Source organism: Leucopleurus acutus (assembly GCF_964270905.1).
Source record: "Leucopleurus acutus genome assembly, chromosome: 1".
NCBI lineage: Eukaryota > Metazoa > Chordata > Mammalia > Artiodactyla > Delphinidae > Leucopleurus > Leucopleurus acutus.
The window spans coordinates 4,897,202-4,911,296 of record NC_139142.1 but is presented as its reverse complement, the minus strand read 5'-3'; the positions used below and the strand labels follow the sequence as shown (position 1 = coordinate 4,911,296).

At 40.1% G+C, this 14,095-nt stretch overlaps 1 protein-coding gene across 2 annotated transcripts in view; it reads left to right on the top strand.

The window, feature by feature from the left end:
* EML1 (EMAP like 1) overlaps nt 1-14,095 on the top strand; it is a 141,616-nt gene that overhangs the window by 47,482 nt on the left and 80,039 nt on the right. For both annotated transcript variants that reach the window (XM_082839422.1, XM_082839421.1), the window contains exon 2: nt 12,644-12,826. In XM_082839422.1, the coding sequence (XP_082695548.1) occupies nt 12,644-12,826 (183 nt within the window). The remainder of the gene's footprint in view (nt 1-12,643; nt 12,827-14,095) is intronic.

Below are 14,095 nucleotides of genomic sequence, written 5' to 3'. Positions count from 1 at the left end.
TAGGGCTGAAATCCAGACCTTAAAATGACAGAGGATATGTTGTTTCTCTATGCTACCTGTTTCCATTTTTGTTTTGCTAGTGGATACTATAGTGGTTCAGACTATGACAACAAAATACAACTTTTCTGCAAACAGTGTATAATATGGAAAGCCAGGGGATTTCCCTGGTGGCGCAGTGGATAAAACTGCGCTCCCAATGCAGGGGGCCCGGGTTCCATCCCTGGTCAGGGAACTAAATCCCACATGCATGCCACAACTAAGAGTTTCCATGCCACAACTAAGGAGCCCTGGAGCCATAACTTAAGGAGCCCTGGAGCTGCAACTAAGACCTGGCTCAACCAAATAAATAAAATAAATAAATAAATATTTAAAAAAAATATGGAAAGCCAGCTTTTACATAGGTGTCTACCTACAGGTTATTGAGTGAAAGGTTGTTAGTCCTTATTGCTTACGTGATTGGTTCCTAAAATACTAGAACCTTATAATAAGATTTCTAAATAGCATTTGTCTAATGTTTTGGAAAGGTAAAATGATGCAAAAGTTGTATGTATATTTTACTTAGTACCACACAAGTCCCACTGGAATTAAAGCTTGTCATTTGGATGGACCACAGGAAACAGTGTAAAGGCTAGCCCTTGGCTTGCCACTTTCACTGCGCGACTTCAGATTAGGTGGATGAGAAACCTAAGTTCTTCAACCTCATCTCTGAAACGGGGACAGCACCCAGATGGAGGAAGCTGTATGGGTTGGAGATAATACACTGCAAGACATAGGGTCTGACACATAGTGGGTGGGGAATAAGGCTAGCTATTATTGTTTTGGTGCTATCCTTATTGTTTTAAATAGTTAGGGACAAGAGAGACCATCTCAACATAAAGGGGACAGATTCTAAGTTAACCTTTTAAAATGAATAGGCCCCCTTTGAGCTCCTGGAAGATTATTACTCAGGTAATAGCAGTACCTTCATATCACCAGAAGATTTAGAGGCAAGAGCCTGTTTTTATCTCCAGGTAATGAGATGATCATATGAATGGAGGAAAAAGTATACTTTCCTTGCCTTTTAAATAGAGTAAAACAGACAAGTTACCTGCAGATCTTTTTGTGCCGCTTTTTACTGTAAAACGGTAATTAAACTTGAAAGTCATCACCACAGATAGCTACACGAAGACCTAGGGAAAAGGCAGAGCTCAAGGTCATCTTTTTACCTGTGGAACGAGGGGTGATGTAGGACCTACCTGGGTCCATGACATCACTGGAAACTCAGAAAGAAGCCGGCATTTGGCTAGGTTCTCACAAGAGGCAAGTCAGGATGGAGCCGTTGGTGTCATGCTTGGTCCATCCTTTGGCCACTAATCAGGCGCTGTCATGGGAGAGGGCTTTTATGAAACCATTCTTCACCTTAAGCTTAATGTCACGTTTCCTCAACTTGACCTGAGGTGCTGCAGACCAGGAATGGTACCTTTTAGTCTAGCCTTGACCTGTCTCGTGGGGCAAGCACTGCACATACTCACAGAATTTGTTCAGTAACTGTTGTTAATGTTGATTTTACTGATGGTCTATGATAAACAATATTAACAACAGTCAACTATGGAAATACTAAACTACCATTTGTGTTGAGCACCTATCTGCCACCATCCTATTAGATGTTTCATAAACATTAACGTTTATCTTCACAAGAACTTCAGAAGACCGGTTATGGTATCATTCCTGGAGTGGTCGTTTGCCAAGGTTACATAGCTCCTAAGTGCCAGACCCAGGAATGGAACGCTGCCCGATTTGAACCCCAGGTCAGTGTCCTGTCTAAAGCCCCAGGACCCAGACCATCCAGTGCAGGTGACGCTGATTACTAGCCTTTCCAAGAGCCGGTTTACTGAACCACATTTGGACCTTGACAAAATGCCGGGAGGTTGGAAATTGTAGCCCCAGGAAGGTCTGCTGCTGGTAGAGCATCTTCTAGAGAAGTTGGCCAGCTGAGACATCTACATTAAGGTCCTCGCACCACTGTGGGTCTGCTTCTATCTCAGATTAAATCCTGTCTACCCCCTTGCCCATAGCATGATCACCATCTGAGAGATGGTTACCCAATACCGAGATAAAGGGACACCCTACCTGCCGTGTGTAAATAGATCCCCGTGCCTTCCTGAGTAAATGAGAAGGTACCCCAGCCCCAGCCAGTGGTTCTAGCTCAAAACTCAACAAGTGAAAATATAGACTAATATCCTTTTTCAAACCTTCCCTAACATCACAAAGTGCAGTGGTGCTTGAAAGAATGAGAATACTTTGAAAAAGGTTAAAGCCGCTCTCATGTTAACACTGTTTTAATGACCGCCATAGATAAATTTTAGAGGCACTGAAATGAAAATTACTTCAAAATAAATAACCTGTGAAGGTTTTATTTGGGCTGGATTCCCAATCTAGTGAGGTTTTCTTTGATGGAATTCAGATAAACTCTCCCATTCTGTGCTCCAGACTCCTGTGCAATGTACAGAGGTCGGAAATGGTTCGCATTGGTTAAACCAAGCTTGGGGTTTTGTTTTTCATTATGCTAATCAGTTTGGCCCCAGCTGAATTGGAATGTAAAGTCATTTGAACAACACTGGCCTTTTCTGCGCACAAGAAGGCTGAGAACCTCAGGCAGCTCCCACTGCTGCCAAGAAGCCTCCAGTCTGTCCTCCAGAGTCAGTTACCTGCAGGAGCAGAAGTCAGTTCCCGACAGGTTATAGCAGCGGTGCTGGCAGGCTTTGATAAGCACTAGGTTTATGGCCTGGGGGGAATTTCAGCCCATCTCACAAATGGAGGGTCTCTTAAGCAGATCAGACTTTGCAGTTTTTAATCGCTTGTATTTGAAGGCAGATATTCAGGTGGTTAGGGTTTTGGTTTTGGGGTTTTGAAGGGTTATTTTGGGTAAAATATTAAAATTAGACTTTTTCCTATGCAAACTTGGCAATCTAATTAAAATAGAGCCTGATTTATGCAGTTTATTAAAGCCAGCTATAGTGCAAACTGAGGCCACAGGGATGCTGTTTCGCATCATAAATTTTGCTAACGTGGAGCAGACCTGCCTTGTCTTACTTGGTAGGTTATAGGATAGTGATTAGAAAATGCAACGTTGGATGATAGAGGCCAACTTACTGACCTCCAGGACTGCTGGCCACCACTGTCCGTGGGCTCAGGTCCCATTGATGGGTGTAGCACCCTCTTCAAAGCAGCTGTCTAGGCAGACAGCCCAAAAAGATCAGAGGAATACAAGACTCTATATGCCAGATCCTTTTATGACTTAGAAAACATTTTGTTAACAAAACGCTAATTTCTAATTAATTTGTCAGTGCTCTTTTGCACCACAATGTTCAGACAGCACATAGAAGTCTTGACGGAAAAATGTTAAACTTGAATTTGCTTTGGTCATCTGTATCAGTAATAATAATGACAACAGCTTACAGCTTACATTTTGAGAACACTTACTATATGCAAAAACAGATCCTAAGTGCTCTCTCTATATTAACTCATTTACTATTACGACAACCCTCTGAGGTAGATAACTTCTGTTGCTCCCCAAATGGAGAAACTGAGGCACGTCGTGATTCAATAATTTGCCCTATGTCACGTAGCTAGTAGGTAGTAGGCCTGCAGTTTGAACCCAGGAAGCTTGACGTCAGAGTTCATGCTTTTAATGACTGAAGTACATGCTGGTCCTGCAAGTACTCTCCCACACTAACTTAGCTCTAGAACCGTCCCCCGTCCCCCCACCGCCTGCTTCCTGAGGCCGGAGACCTTCCCAGTTAGGTCTGCAATGGCCCAGGCTTGCACGTGACGGAAGGTTTTCGTCAGCTCTGTAGTTGCTCCCAGAGGGAAGACGGATATAAAATACTATCTTATCCTCCCCACTTCTCCCTTCCAATCAGCTTGACATTATGAAGTGGGACTTTCCCGCTTTCCCATCCAGGTCAAAGGACAAATGGAGAAATTTAACAGAACTACTGTCCATTCACAAGAAGTTATCTAGAACTTAAAGGATGATCTCTTTCTAACGAGCAACCAATATTCAGTTTTCATCGAAATATTTCTTTGCTGAGATCTCATGGTATAAAAGCAACCAACTTCAGGGCTTCCCTGGTGGCGCAGTGGTTGAGAGTCTGCCTGCCATTGCAGGGGACACGGGTTCGTGCCCCAGTCCGGGAAGATCCCACATGCCGTGGAGAGGCTGGGCCCGTGAGCCATGGCCGCTGAGCCTGCGCGTCCGGAGCCTGTGCTCCACAACGGGAGAGGCCACAACAGTGAGAGGCCTGCGTACCACAAAAAAAAAAAAAAAAAAAAAAGCAACCAGCTTCAACAAGCAAATATAATAACCTCTCATTGACAAAGCCTTTATCTCACTTGAAGAAGACTTTAAGACTTTATCTCACTTGAACTCTCAGAAAGCTGTTTTATTTATGTTAACATTCAACAAAACAACTTTTTTTTAGAGAATTCTATGTATTTTAACACAGTATAGATTCATGTAACTACCACCACCATCAGGACAGAACATTTCCATCACCCCCGCAAAACTCCCCTGTGTTCTATCCCTACCCTAACTAACCCTTGGCAACCACCGATCTATACTCCTTCACTATGGTTTTGTCTTTTAGAGAATATCAGATAAATGGAATCATGCAATGTGTAACCTTCTGAGACTGGCTGTCTTCATTCAGCATAATGCCCTTGATATCCATCCAAATCGTTGGCATGTATCAGTAGTTTGTTCCTTTTTATTGCTGAGTGGTATTCCACTATGTTGCATATACCACAGTGTATACACATTTGAGTAGCTTCCAGTTTTTACCAAGTATGAATTGAGCCACTGTAAACACTGATGTACAGGCTTTGTATGAATGCGAATGTGCATTTCTCTAGACTAAGAGTAAGTGCTTAGGATTGCTAGATCGCATGGCAATTGTATGTTTATCTTTATAAGAAACTGCAAAAGTGTTTTCCAGAGTGACCATACCGTTTTATGTGCCCACCAGCAATGTAGGAGAGTTTCATTTGCTCCATATCCTCATTGCATTTTGTTTTGTTAATATTTTGTGTTTTAACCATTCTGATAGGTATGCAGCAATATCTCATTGCGGTTTTAATTTGCATTTCCCTAATGGCTAGTGACAGTGACATCTTTTCATGTGTCTGTCATCTGTATATCCTCTTTGGCGAAGTGTCTGCTTGAGACTTTTGCCTATTTTTTTCTTTTCTCTCTTTTTTAATCAGGTTATTTCTTTTCTCATTGTTGGGTTTTTAAAGTTCTTTATGCGTCTCAATCCACAGGAAGAGACAGAGAAAAAGGTTACCCCCAGGTTGCTAGCTGAAAAAGTGTGAATTCTATATTATTAGTGTAAAGGATGGAGTACGCAGCTCTAGGAAGGGGAGGAGTGCGAGAAGAGGATTGTTTGTAAGTTCTTACCTCACAGTTTGATTTCTTTAAACAAATATGTCTTGATACTTTTTTTTTTTTTCTTTAGTAATACGCGGGCCTCTCACTGTTGTGGCCTCTCCCGTTGCGGAGCACAGGCTCCGGACGCGCAGGCTCAGCGGCCATGGCTCACGGGCCCAGCTGCTCCGCGGCACGTGGGATCTTCCCAGACTGGGGCACGAACCCGTGTCTCCTGCATCGGCAGGCGGACTCTCAACCACTGCACCACCAGGGAAGCCCGATACATTTTTTTAAAGAGCTATATAATGTCTCTTCATAAAAGGGTAACAATTTTAGATATGTGTGACTGCTTAATAAGTTCTCTGCGTTATCAGATATTTAATACGTCATTCTCCCTCAGAAGTGCCATTGACACTTGACTTGACATTGACTTAAAAAACATTTCTATGTATGAAACAGTTATATTACTTAGAAAGTTGGCAGAGCTCGAGTTTCAGGGCAAGACAGAATTATATCCAGTAAGTAGAAGTTACAAGATGGTAGATTTCAATTTCAAAGGCCATGATTATCTGAATATTCCTTATGCTTTCATGTTCCCATGTTTTGTTTAAATTGTTTCCTTTGCCTGGAATGCAAAGGATTCTTCTTTCTTTGGTTGTTTGTTTTGTTTTGTTTTGCTTTTTTGTTTTCACTTGGCAATTTATTTACGATATTGTCCATATTGCTATTTGTGGATCTGTCTTACACTTCGTTTAAAATTAATTTCAAACTGCACGAGTAGTACACACACACATATATATAAAATCTTCCTGAAACATTGTAATATTACAGGCAAGTCTAAGTTTCTCTTTGACCACCACCTATAATCCCATACTTGCTGCATTCTCCAGAGATGACAATTTGTGCATATCCTTCTAGAACGTTTTCTATACATTTACATACATATAAATGAATATTGTAGAATACATATATTATTTTGTCTTTTTGAAACATGATTCTTTTTCTCAACAAGATGTCTTAGAAATTTATCCATGTTAGTACATGTGCTTCCATCTTGCTCTTTTATTTATTTATTTATTTTAACATCTTTATTGGAGTATAGTTGCTTTACAATGTTGTATTAGTTTCTGCTGTATAACGAAGTGAATCAACTCTATGTATACATATATCCCCATATCCCCTCCCTCTTGCGTCTCCCTCCCACCCTCCCTACCCCACCCCTCTAGGTGATCACAAAGCACTGAGCTGATCTCCCTGTGCCATGTGGCTGCTTCCCACTAGCTATTTTACATTTGGTAGTGTATATATGTCCATGCCACTCTCTCACTTCATCCCAGCTTACCCTTCCCCCTCTCCGTGTCCTCAAGTCCATTCTCTACGTCTGCGTCTTTATTCCTGTCCTGCCCCTAGGTTCATCAGAACCAATTTTTTTTTTTTTTTAGAATCCACATACATGTGTTAGCATACGGTATTTGTTTTTCTCTTTCTGACTTACTTCACTCTGTATGACAGACTCTAGGTCCATCCACCTCACTACAAATAACTCAATTTCATTTCTTTTAATGGCTGAGTAATATTCCATTGTATATATGTGCCACATCTTCCTTATCCATTCATCTGTCTATGGACGCTTAGGTTGCTTCCATGTCCTGGCTATTGTAAATAGTGCTGCAGTGAACATTGTGGTACATGACTCTTTTTGAATTATGGTTTTCTCAGGGTATATGCCCAGTAGTGGGATTGCTGTGTCATATGGTAGTTCTATTTTTAGTTTTTTAAGGCACCTCCATACTGTTCTGCATAGTGGCTGTATCAATTTACATTCCCACCAACAGTGCAAGAGGGTTCTCTTTTCTCCACACCCTCTCCAGCATTTATTGTTTGTAGATTTTTTGAGGATGGCCATTCTGACTAGTGTGAGGTGATACCTCATTGTAGTTTTGATTTGCATTTCTCTAATGATTAGTGATGTTGAGCATCCTTTCATGTGTTTGTGGGCAATCTGTATATCTTCTTTGGAGAAATGTCTACTTAGGTCTTCCATCCATTTTTGGATTGGGTTGTTTGTATTTTTGATATTGAGCTGCATGAGCTGCTTGTATATTTTGGAGATTAATCCTTTGTCAGTTGCTGTGTTTGCAAATATTTCCTCCCATTCTGAGGGTTGTCTTTTCATCTTGTTTATGGTTTCCTTTGCTGTGCAAAAGCATTTTATTAGGTCCCATTTGTTTATTTTTGTTTTTATTTCCATTTCTCTAAGAGGTGGGTCCAAAAGGACAAAGGATTCTTCTTGCTTTTCCACCTTGTAAATGTTTTTATCTTTCATGACCAACCCCCTACTTTCTTCTGTTTTTCCAAATACCATTAATATTTCTTCTCTGTGTTCATTTATCACTCTGTATATTTCTCAATTATATAACTTATCACATTGTTTTAGGGATTTGGGGACTCCACCACAGAGAGAGCTTCTAAAGGACTGTGAATCAGTCATCTTTACATCCCCAGAAACTAATTTGATGTATGCTTCATAAAAGATACCCATTTACACATTAATTCATTCATTTACCAAATATTTATTGAGTTCTTACTCTGTGTTACATATTGGAAACATAGAGCAGTGAACCAGCAAAAAAGATCCCTGCTTTCATGGAGCTTACACTTTATTGATGTTTTAGAGAACCAGCCTTTGAGTTCATTGATTTTCTTCATTGCTTGTTCATGTTTTATTCCATTGATTTCTGCTCTTTACTCTTTCCCTTTCTTTTGCTTGATTTGGGTTTAATTTGCTCTTCTTTTTCTAGTTACTTAATGTGATAGCTGAGAATCATTGATTTGAGAATACTCTCCTTTTCTAATAGAGATTTTAAAGCTATTAATTTTCCTCAAAGACCTGCTTTACCTGCAACCCATACATTTTGATATGTTATATTTTTATTATCATTCAACTTAAAATTTTTTCTATTTTCTCCTGTGATGTGTTCTTTTACCTAATGATTATATAGAAGTGTGTTGTTTAATTTCCAAAATTTGGGGGTGTTTCCTTGTTCTCTTATTGTTTTTATTTTTAATTTATTGTCCCTGTGGTCAGAGAACATACTCTTTCAATCTTTAGGTTTATTCAGGTCTGTTTCATGGCCCAGAATATGACGTGTCTTGGTAAATGTACCATGTACACTGCTATCATTGGCTGTAGTTTCTTATACATATCAATTTAGTCAAAGTGGTTTATAATGTTATTCAGATTGTCTGTCTTTACTGATTTTTTAAATTAGTTCCGTCAGTTGCTGAGAAAGGGGTGTTAAAATCTTGAGGAATAACTGTGGAACTGTCTATTTCTCACTTTAATTCTGTCAATTTTTGTTTCATGTATTTTACTTACTAATTTTTTTAACTCAATTTTTAAATTTTATATTGGAGTATAGTTGATTCACAATGTTGTGTTAGTTTCAGGTATACAGCAAAGTGATTCCTTTATACATACACATATATGCATTCTTTTTTCAGATTCTTTTTAATAGTCACTTATTATAGAATATTGAGTAGAGTTCCCTGTGCTATACAGTAGGTCCTTGCTGATTATCTGTTTTATTCATTATGCATAGTAGTGTGTATATGTTAATCCCAATCTCCTTATTCCCCCCCCGCATTTCCCCTTTGGTAACCATAAGTTTATTTTCGAAGTCTGTGAGTCTGTTTGTTTTGTAAATAAGTTCATTTGTATCACTATTTTTAGATTCCACATGTAAGTGATATATGACATTTATCTGACTTACTTTACTTAGTATGATAAACTCTAGGTCCATCTATGTTGCTGCAAATGAAGTTTCATGTATTTTAAAGCTCTGTTACTGGGCATATTTTTCATTGCCTTTCTGATAAGTTAATACTTTTTTCATCATGAAATGTCCTTCTTTGTAGCTGGTAATACATTTTATTTGACATCTATTTTATCTGATATTAATATTGCTACTCCAGCCTTCTTATGCTTACTATTTGCATGCTATATCTTTTTCTCCATTCATTTACTTTCAGTCTATCTGTGTCTTTGCATTTAAAGTGTGTGTCTTGGGCTTCCCTGGTGGTGCAGTTGTTGAGAGTCCGCCTGCCGATGCAGGGGACACGGGTTTGTGCCCCGGTCCGGGAAGATCCCACATGCCGCAGAGCGGCTGGGCCCATGAGCCATGGCCGCTGAGCCTGTGCATCCGGAGCCTGTGCTCCGCAATGGGAGAGGCCACAACAGTGAGAGGCCCGTGTACCGCAAAAAAATAAATAAATAAAAAATAAAAAAATATAAAGTGTGTGTCTTGTGATCAGCATATAGTTGAGTCTTGCTTCCCCCCCCCCCCGAAATTCTCAAAGGAAGAAGAAAAAGGAAAATGCAAAAAGAAAAAAAGTCTTGAGCTCCTTCAAATATTTATCATTTCCAGTGCTCTTCATTCTTTTCTGAGGGTCTGAGTTTCCATTTTATGTAATTTCCCTTTACTCTGAAGAACTTCCTTTAACTTCTTGTAATGCAGATCTACTGGCAATAAATTCTTTCAGTTTTCATTTATCTGAAAATGCCTTAATTTGCCTTCATTCTTGGAGGATATTTTTGCAGGATATAGAATTCTGGATTGAATTTTTTTTCATCCAGTACTTTAAAGATGTTGCTTCACTCTCTTCTAGTCTCCATGGTTTATGACAACCAGCTATTAATCAGATTATTGTTCCCTGTATAGTTATATATGTTGTTTTTCTCTTGCTGCTTTCAGGATGCATACTTTATCTTTGGTTTTCAACAGTATGATTATGATAGACCTTGAGGTGGTCTTTTTTGTGTTTATTTTGCTTGCTTTTTGCTTAGCATTTTGTAATTTTACATTTCTTTCCTTTATTGAACTTGGGATGTTTGGGGCCATTATTTTTCAGATATTTTTTTCTGACCTGCTCTTTCTCTTTTTATATTCCAATTAAATGTATGTTGGACTGTTTGAGATTGTCTTAACAAGTCCCCAGGGCTCTGTTAATTTTTTCCCTCTGTGTTCTTCACCTTGGATACTTCTGATTGATCTGTCTTCAGATTTGCTTGGTTTTTCATCTGTCATGTCTGTTAATTCCATTTAGTGAATTTTTTATTGTCATAAATTATATTTTTCAGTTCTTGAATTTCCATTAAGTTCATTTTTCATTTCTGTCTTTCTGCCGATACTTCCCACTTCTCTCTGAAATTTTCGTTCATTGAAAAAAATACTGATTTTACATATAGAGGATAGTCTTGATAGCCATTTTAAATTCCTTATCTGTTAGTTCCAATGTTTGTTCATTTTGGAGTTGGACTCAATTTATTTTCTTTTCTCTTGAGAATGTGTTCCATTTCTGGATGCTTAGTATGTTACTAATTTTGGATTATATCCTGGACATTGTGAATGTTAAGTTATGGAGATTCTGTATTCTAGTACTTTTTCTCTGACAAGTATTGTTTGTTTCAGTGGATACTTTAATTGGGCTTGAACTGCAAGCTCTGCTTTGAGTCTATTCCATGCATGTGTGATTCACAGGTCAGTCAGAGATATAAAGAGGTAGAGTTTGGGGATCCCCTCTCTAGTTTTTTTTTTTTCCTTCTGGGATTTCCCCACTCTTTTTAGTGTTCATGGTTTTCAGACTTCACTTTTTTATTTTTTAAGGACAAAAAGGCAACAGGGTTTTCTGAGTGTGTCCTCACCCCCATTGTATACAACATTTAGCCCTGGGCTCAAAGCCGTGAAAAAGGGAGTTTACTTGTATAGTTCCCCATCTCCCTTCTACCAAGTGAGTGCAAACTCCCACCAGAGTCTATATGCTTGTGTCCACGCTCCAGTACTTCTGCTGTTATTTGTATAATTTCCAGGCTTAACAATTACTTTCTGCAGCGGGTGCTGTCCAATAGGGGTTTCTCATACCCGGAAGCAGAAGCGACTCCATGATGCTTACATGTTAATTGGGAGACATAGACAGGAAGCAAACAAGCAAGATGATTCTAGGTCATAGTGATGCTATGAGAGAAAGAAATAAGGTAGACATGACTGAAAGGAACAACTTAAAGGAAGGTTATTAGCAAGGTTCTCTGAAAAACTTCCATGTGAGTTGAGACCGAAAGAACAGAACTTGGTCATGAAAAAAATCTGGTTGAGAAATGCTTCCGGCAAAGGCAACAGCAGATACCAAATCCCTAAAGTAGGAGAGAAAGGGCAGTGTGGCTGGAGCATGGGAAGAGAGGGGCAGAAGGATGTGAAATGAGGTTGGAGAGGTCAGGAAGATCATGAAGGGCCCTGGTAGACCTTGGTAAGGGCCTGGGAGTTAGTGCCTCTAGATAAGAAACTATGATCACTCTAGCTGTAAGGGTGTGCTTACCAAACAGATTTGACCACTCCTATTGCTTTGTCCTTAAGAGTCTTGACTGGAAGATAGTATGGCCCTGTGATTATCTGCACAACCTGTCAGCATCACTGGAACAAAAACTAGGAGACCATGCAGTCAATTTCTGCCATGTGTGGGAAGTTGTAGTACATGTATTCTAATATCCACTCTAGTTCTGAGGTTCTCTGATATCACGGAAAAGAAAATGGCCTGAATCTACAAACATATCATGACAATTAAAACCACAGTTTAAAAAAAAACATGAAAAGCACAAACCTAGAGAATGAAAAGATGGTAGCAGAATGAAGCAGTACAGTTCTTCGTAATTTTAAAAGATTTCACACGGGGACTTCCCTAGTGGCGCAGTGGTTAAGAATCCGCCTGCCAATGCAGGGACACAGGTTCGAGCCCTGATCCAGGAAGATCCCACATGCCCTGGAGCAACTAAGCCCGTGCGCCACAACTACTGAGTCTGCACTCTAGAGCCTGCGAGCCACAACTACTGAGCCCACGTGCCACGACTACCGAAGCCTGCGCGCCTAGAGCCCGTGTTCCAAAACAAGAGAAGCCACCGCAATGAGAAGCCCGCGCACAGCAATGAAGAGCAGCCCCCGCTCGCCGCAACTAGAGAAAGCCTGCGCACGGCAATGAAGACCCAACGCAGCCAAAATATAAATAAATAAATAAATATTTTAAAAAAAGAAAAAAAAAGATTTCACATGCGTTCTGCCTACAAGCCGTGGTCTCCAGCTTTTAAATGTTGTTGTGTTACATAATAGCAACGTGTTGGTGTGTGTTTCTTAGTCTGGTTTCTCTGGGGAGCAGCTGAGACTCATTTGCCCCTTTCCCTCGGTCTAGATGACAGCGCTTCTGCCGCCAGTAGCATGGAGGTGACAGACCGCATCGCCTCCCTGGAGCAGAAAGTCCAGATGCAGGAAGACGACATCCAGCTGCTCAAGTCGGCTCTGGCCGATGTGGTTCGGCGGCTGAACATCACCGAGGAGCAGCAGGCCGTGCTCAACAGGAAAGGACCTACCAAAGGTGGGCATTCGAGACTCACGGGAATTGCGCTTGTGGCACCTTTTTTTTTTTTCTTTCATTCTGAGTATCCTTATTTGTTAATTTGATTGAAGTATAGTTGATTTAGTGTTGTGTTAGTTTCAGGTGTACAGCAAAGTGATTCAGTTGTACATACCTATATATCTATTTCTTTCAGATTCTTTCCCCTTATAGGTTATTATAAAATATTGAATATAGTTCCCTGTGCTATACAGTAGGTCCTTGTTGGTTATCTATTTTATATACAGTAGTGAGTCTATGTTAATTCCAACCTCCTAATTTATCCCTCCCCCTCCTTTCCCCTTAGGTAACCATAAGTTTGTTTTCTATGTCTGTGGGTCTATTTCTATTTTGTAAGTAAGTTCATTTGTGTCATTTTTTTTTTTTTAGATTCCACATAGCAGTGATATCATATGATATTCATCCTTGTTTGGCTTACTTCACTTAGTATGATAATCTCTAGGTCCATCCATATTGCTGAAAATGGTATTATTTCATTCCTTTTTTATGACTGAGTAGTATTCCATTTATATATATACCACATCTTCTTTATCCACTCCTCTGTTGATGGACAGTTAGGTTGCTTGCACGTCTTGGCTATTGTAAATAGTGCTGCAGCGAACATAGGGGTGCACGTATCTTTTCGAATTAAGGTTTTCTCTGGGTATATGCCCAGGAGGGGAATTGATGGATCATATGGTAGCTCATTGCAGATTCTTGCTCCAGCAAATATGTTGCTCTCTTAATATTGACAGAGAACCCAAGCTTAGAAAAACAGTGAAGCAGCCTTAGGATTGTTGAAATCATCACACAAAGTGTGACAGTATTTTTTGGCTGGACGTTGGTGAATTGTAGCCCAGTGGTGCACAGTTGTAGGTGACCCGTAAATGCTGGTTGAGTCAAGGAAGGAATGTCCACAGTGGACCAGAGAACTGTCATTTATCCAGACTCTCTGGGATAGAGAGAGCTTGCAAAACAAAACCGAAAGCCAAAGCAAACACGATTCTTTGGGCCCCTGTGGAGGCTGTTTCACCTAGAAACTTTTGGCAACTCTCATCTCTTTCTCTGTCCTCAGTTTAAAGATTTTTATTTTATTTATTTAGTTCTTTGGCTGTGTTGGGTCTTCATTGCGGTGCGCGGGCTTCTCATTGCGGTGGTTTCTCTTGCTGTGGAGCATGGGCTGTAGGCGTGTGGGCTTCAGTAGTTGTGGCACTCGGGCTCAGTAGTTGTGGCTCGCAGGCTCTAGAGCAC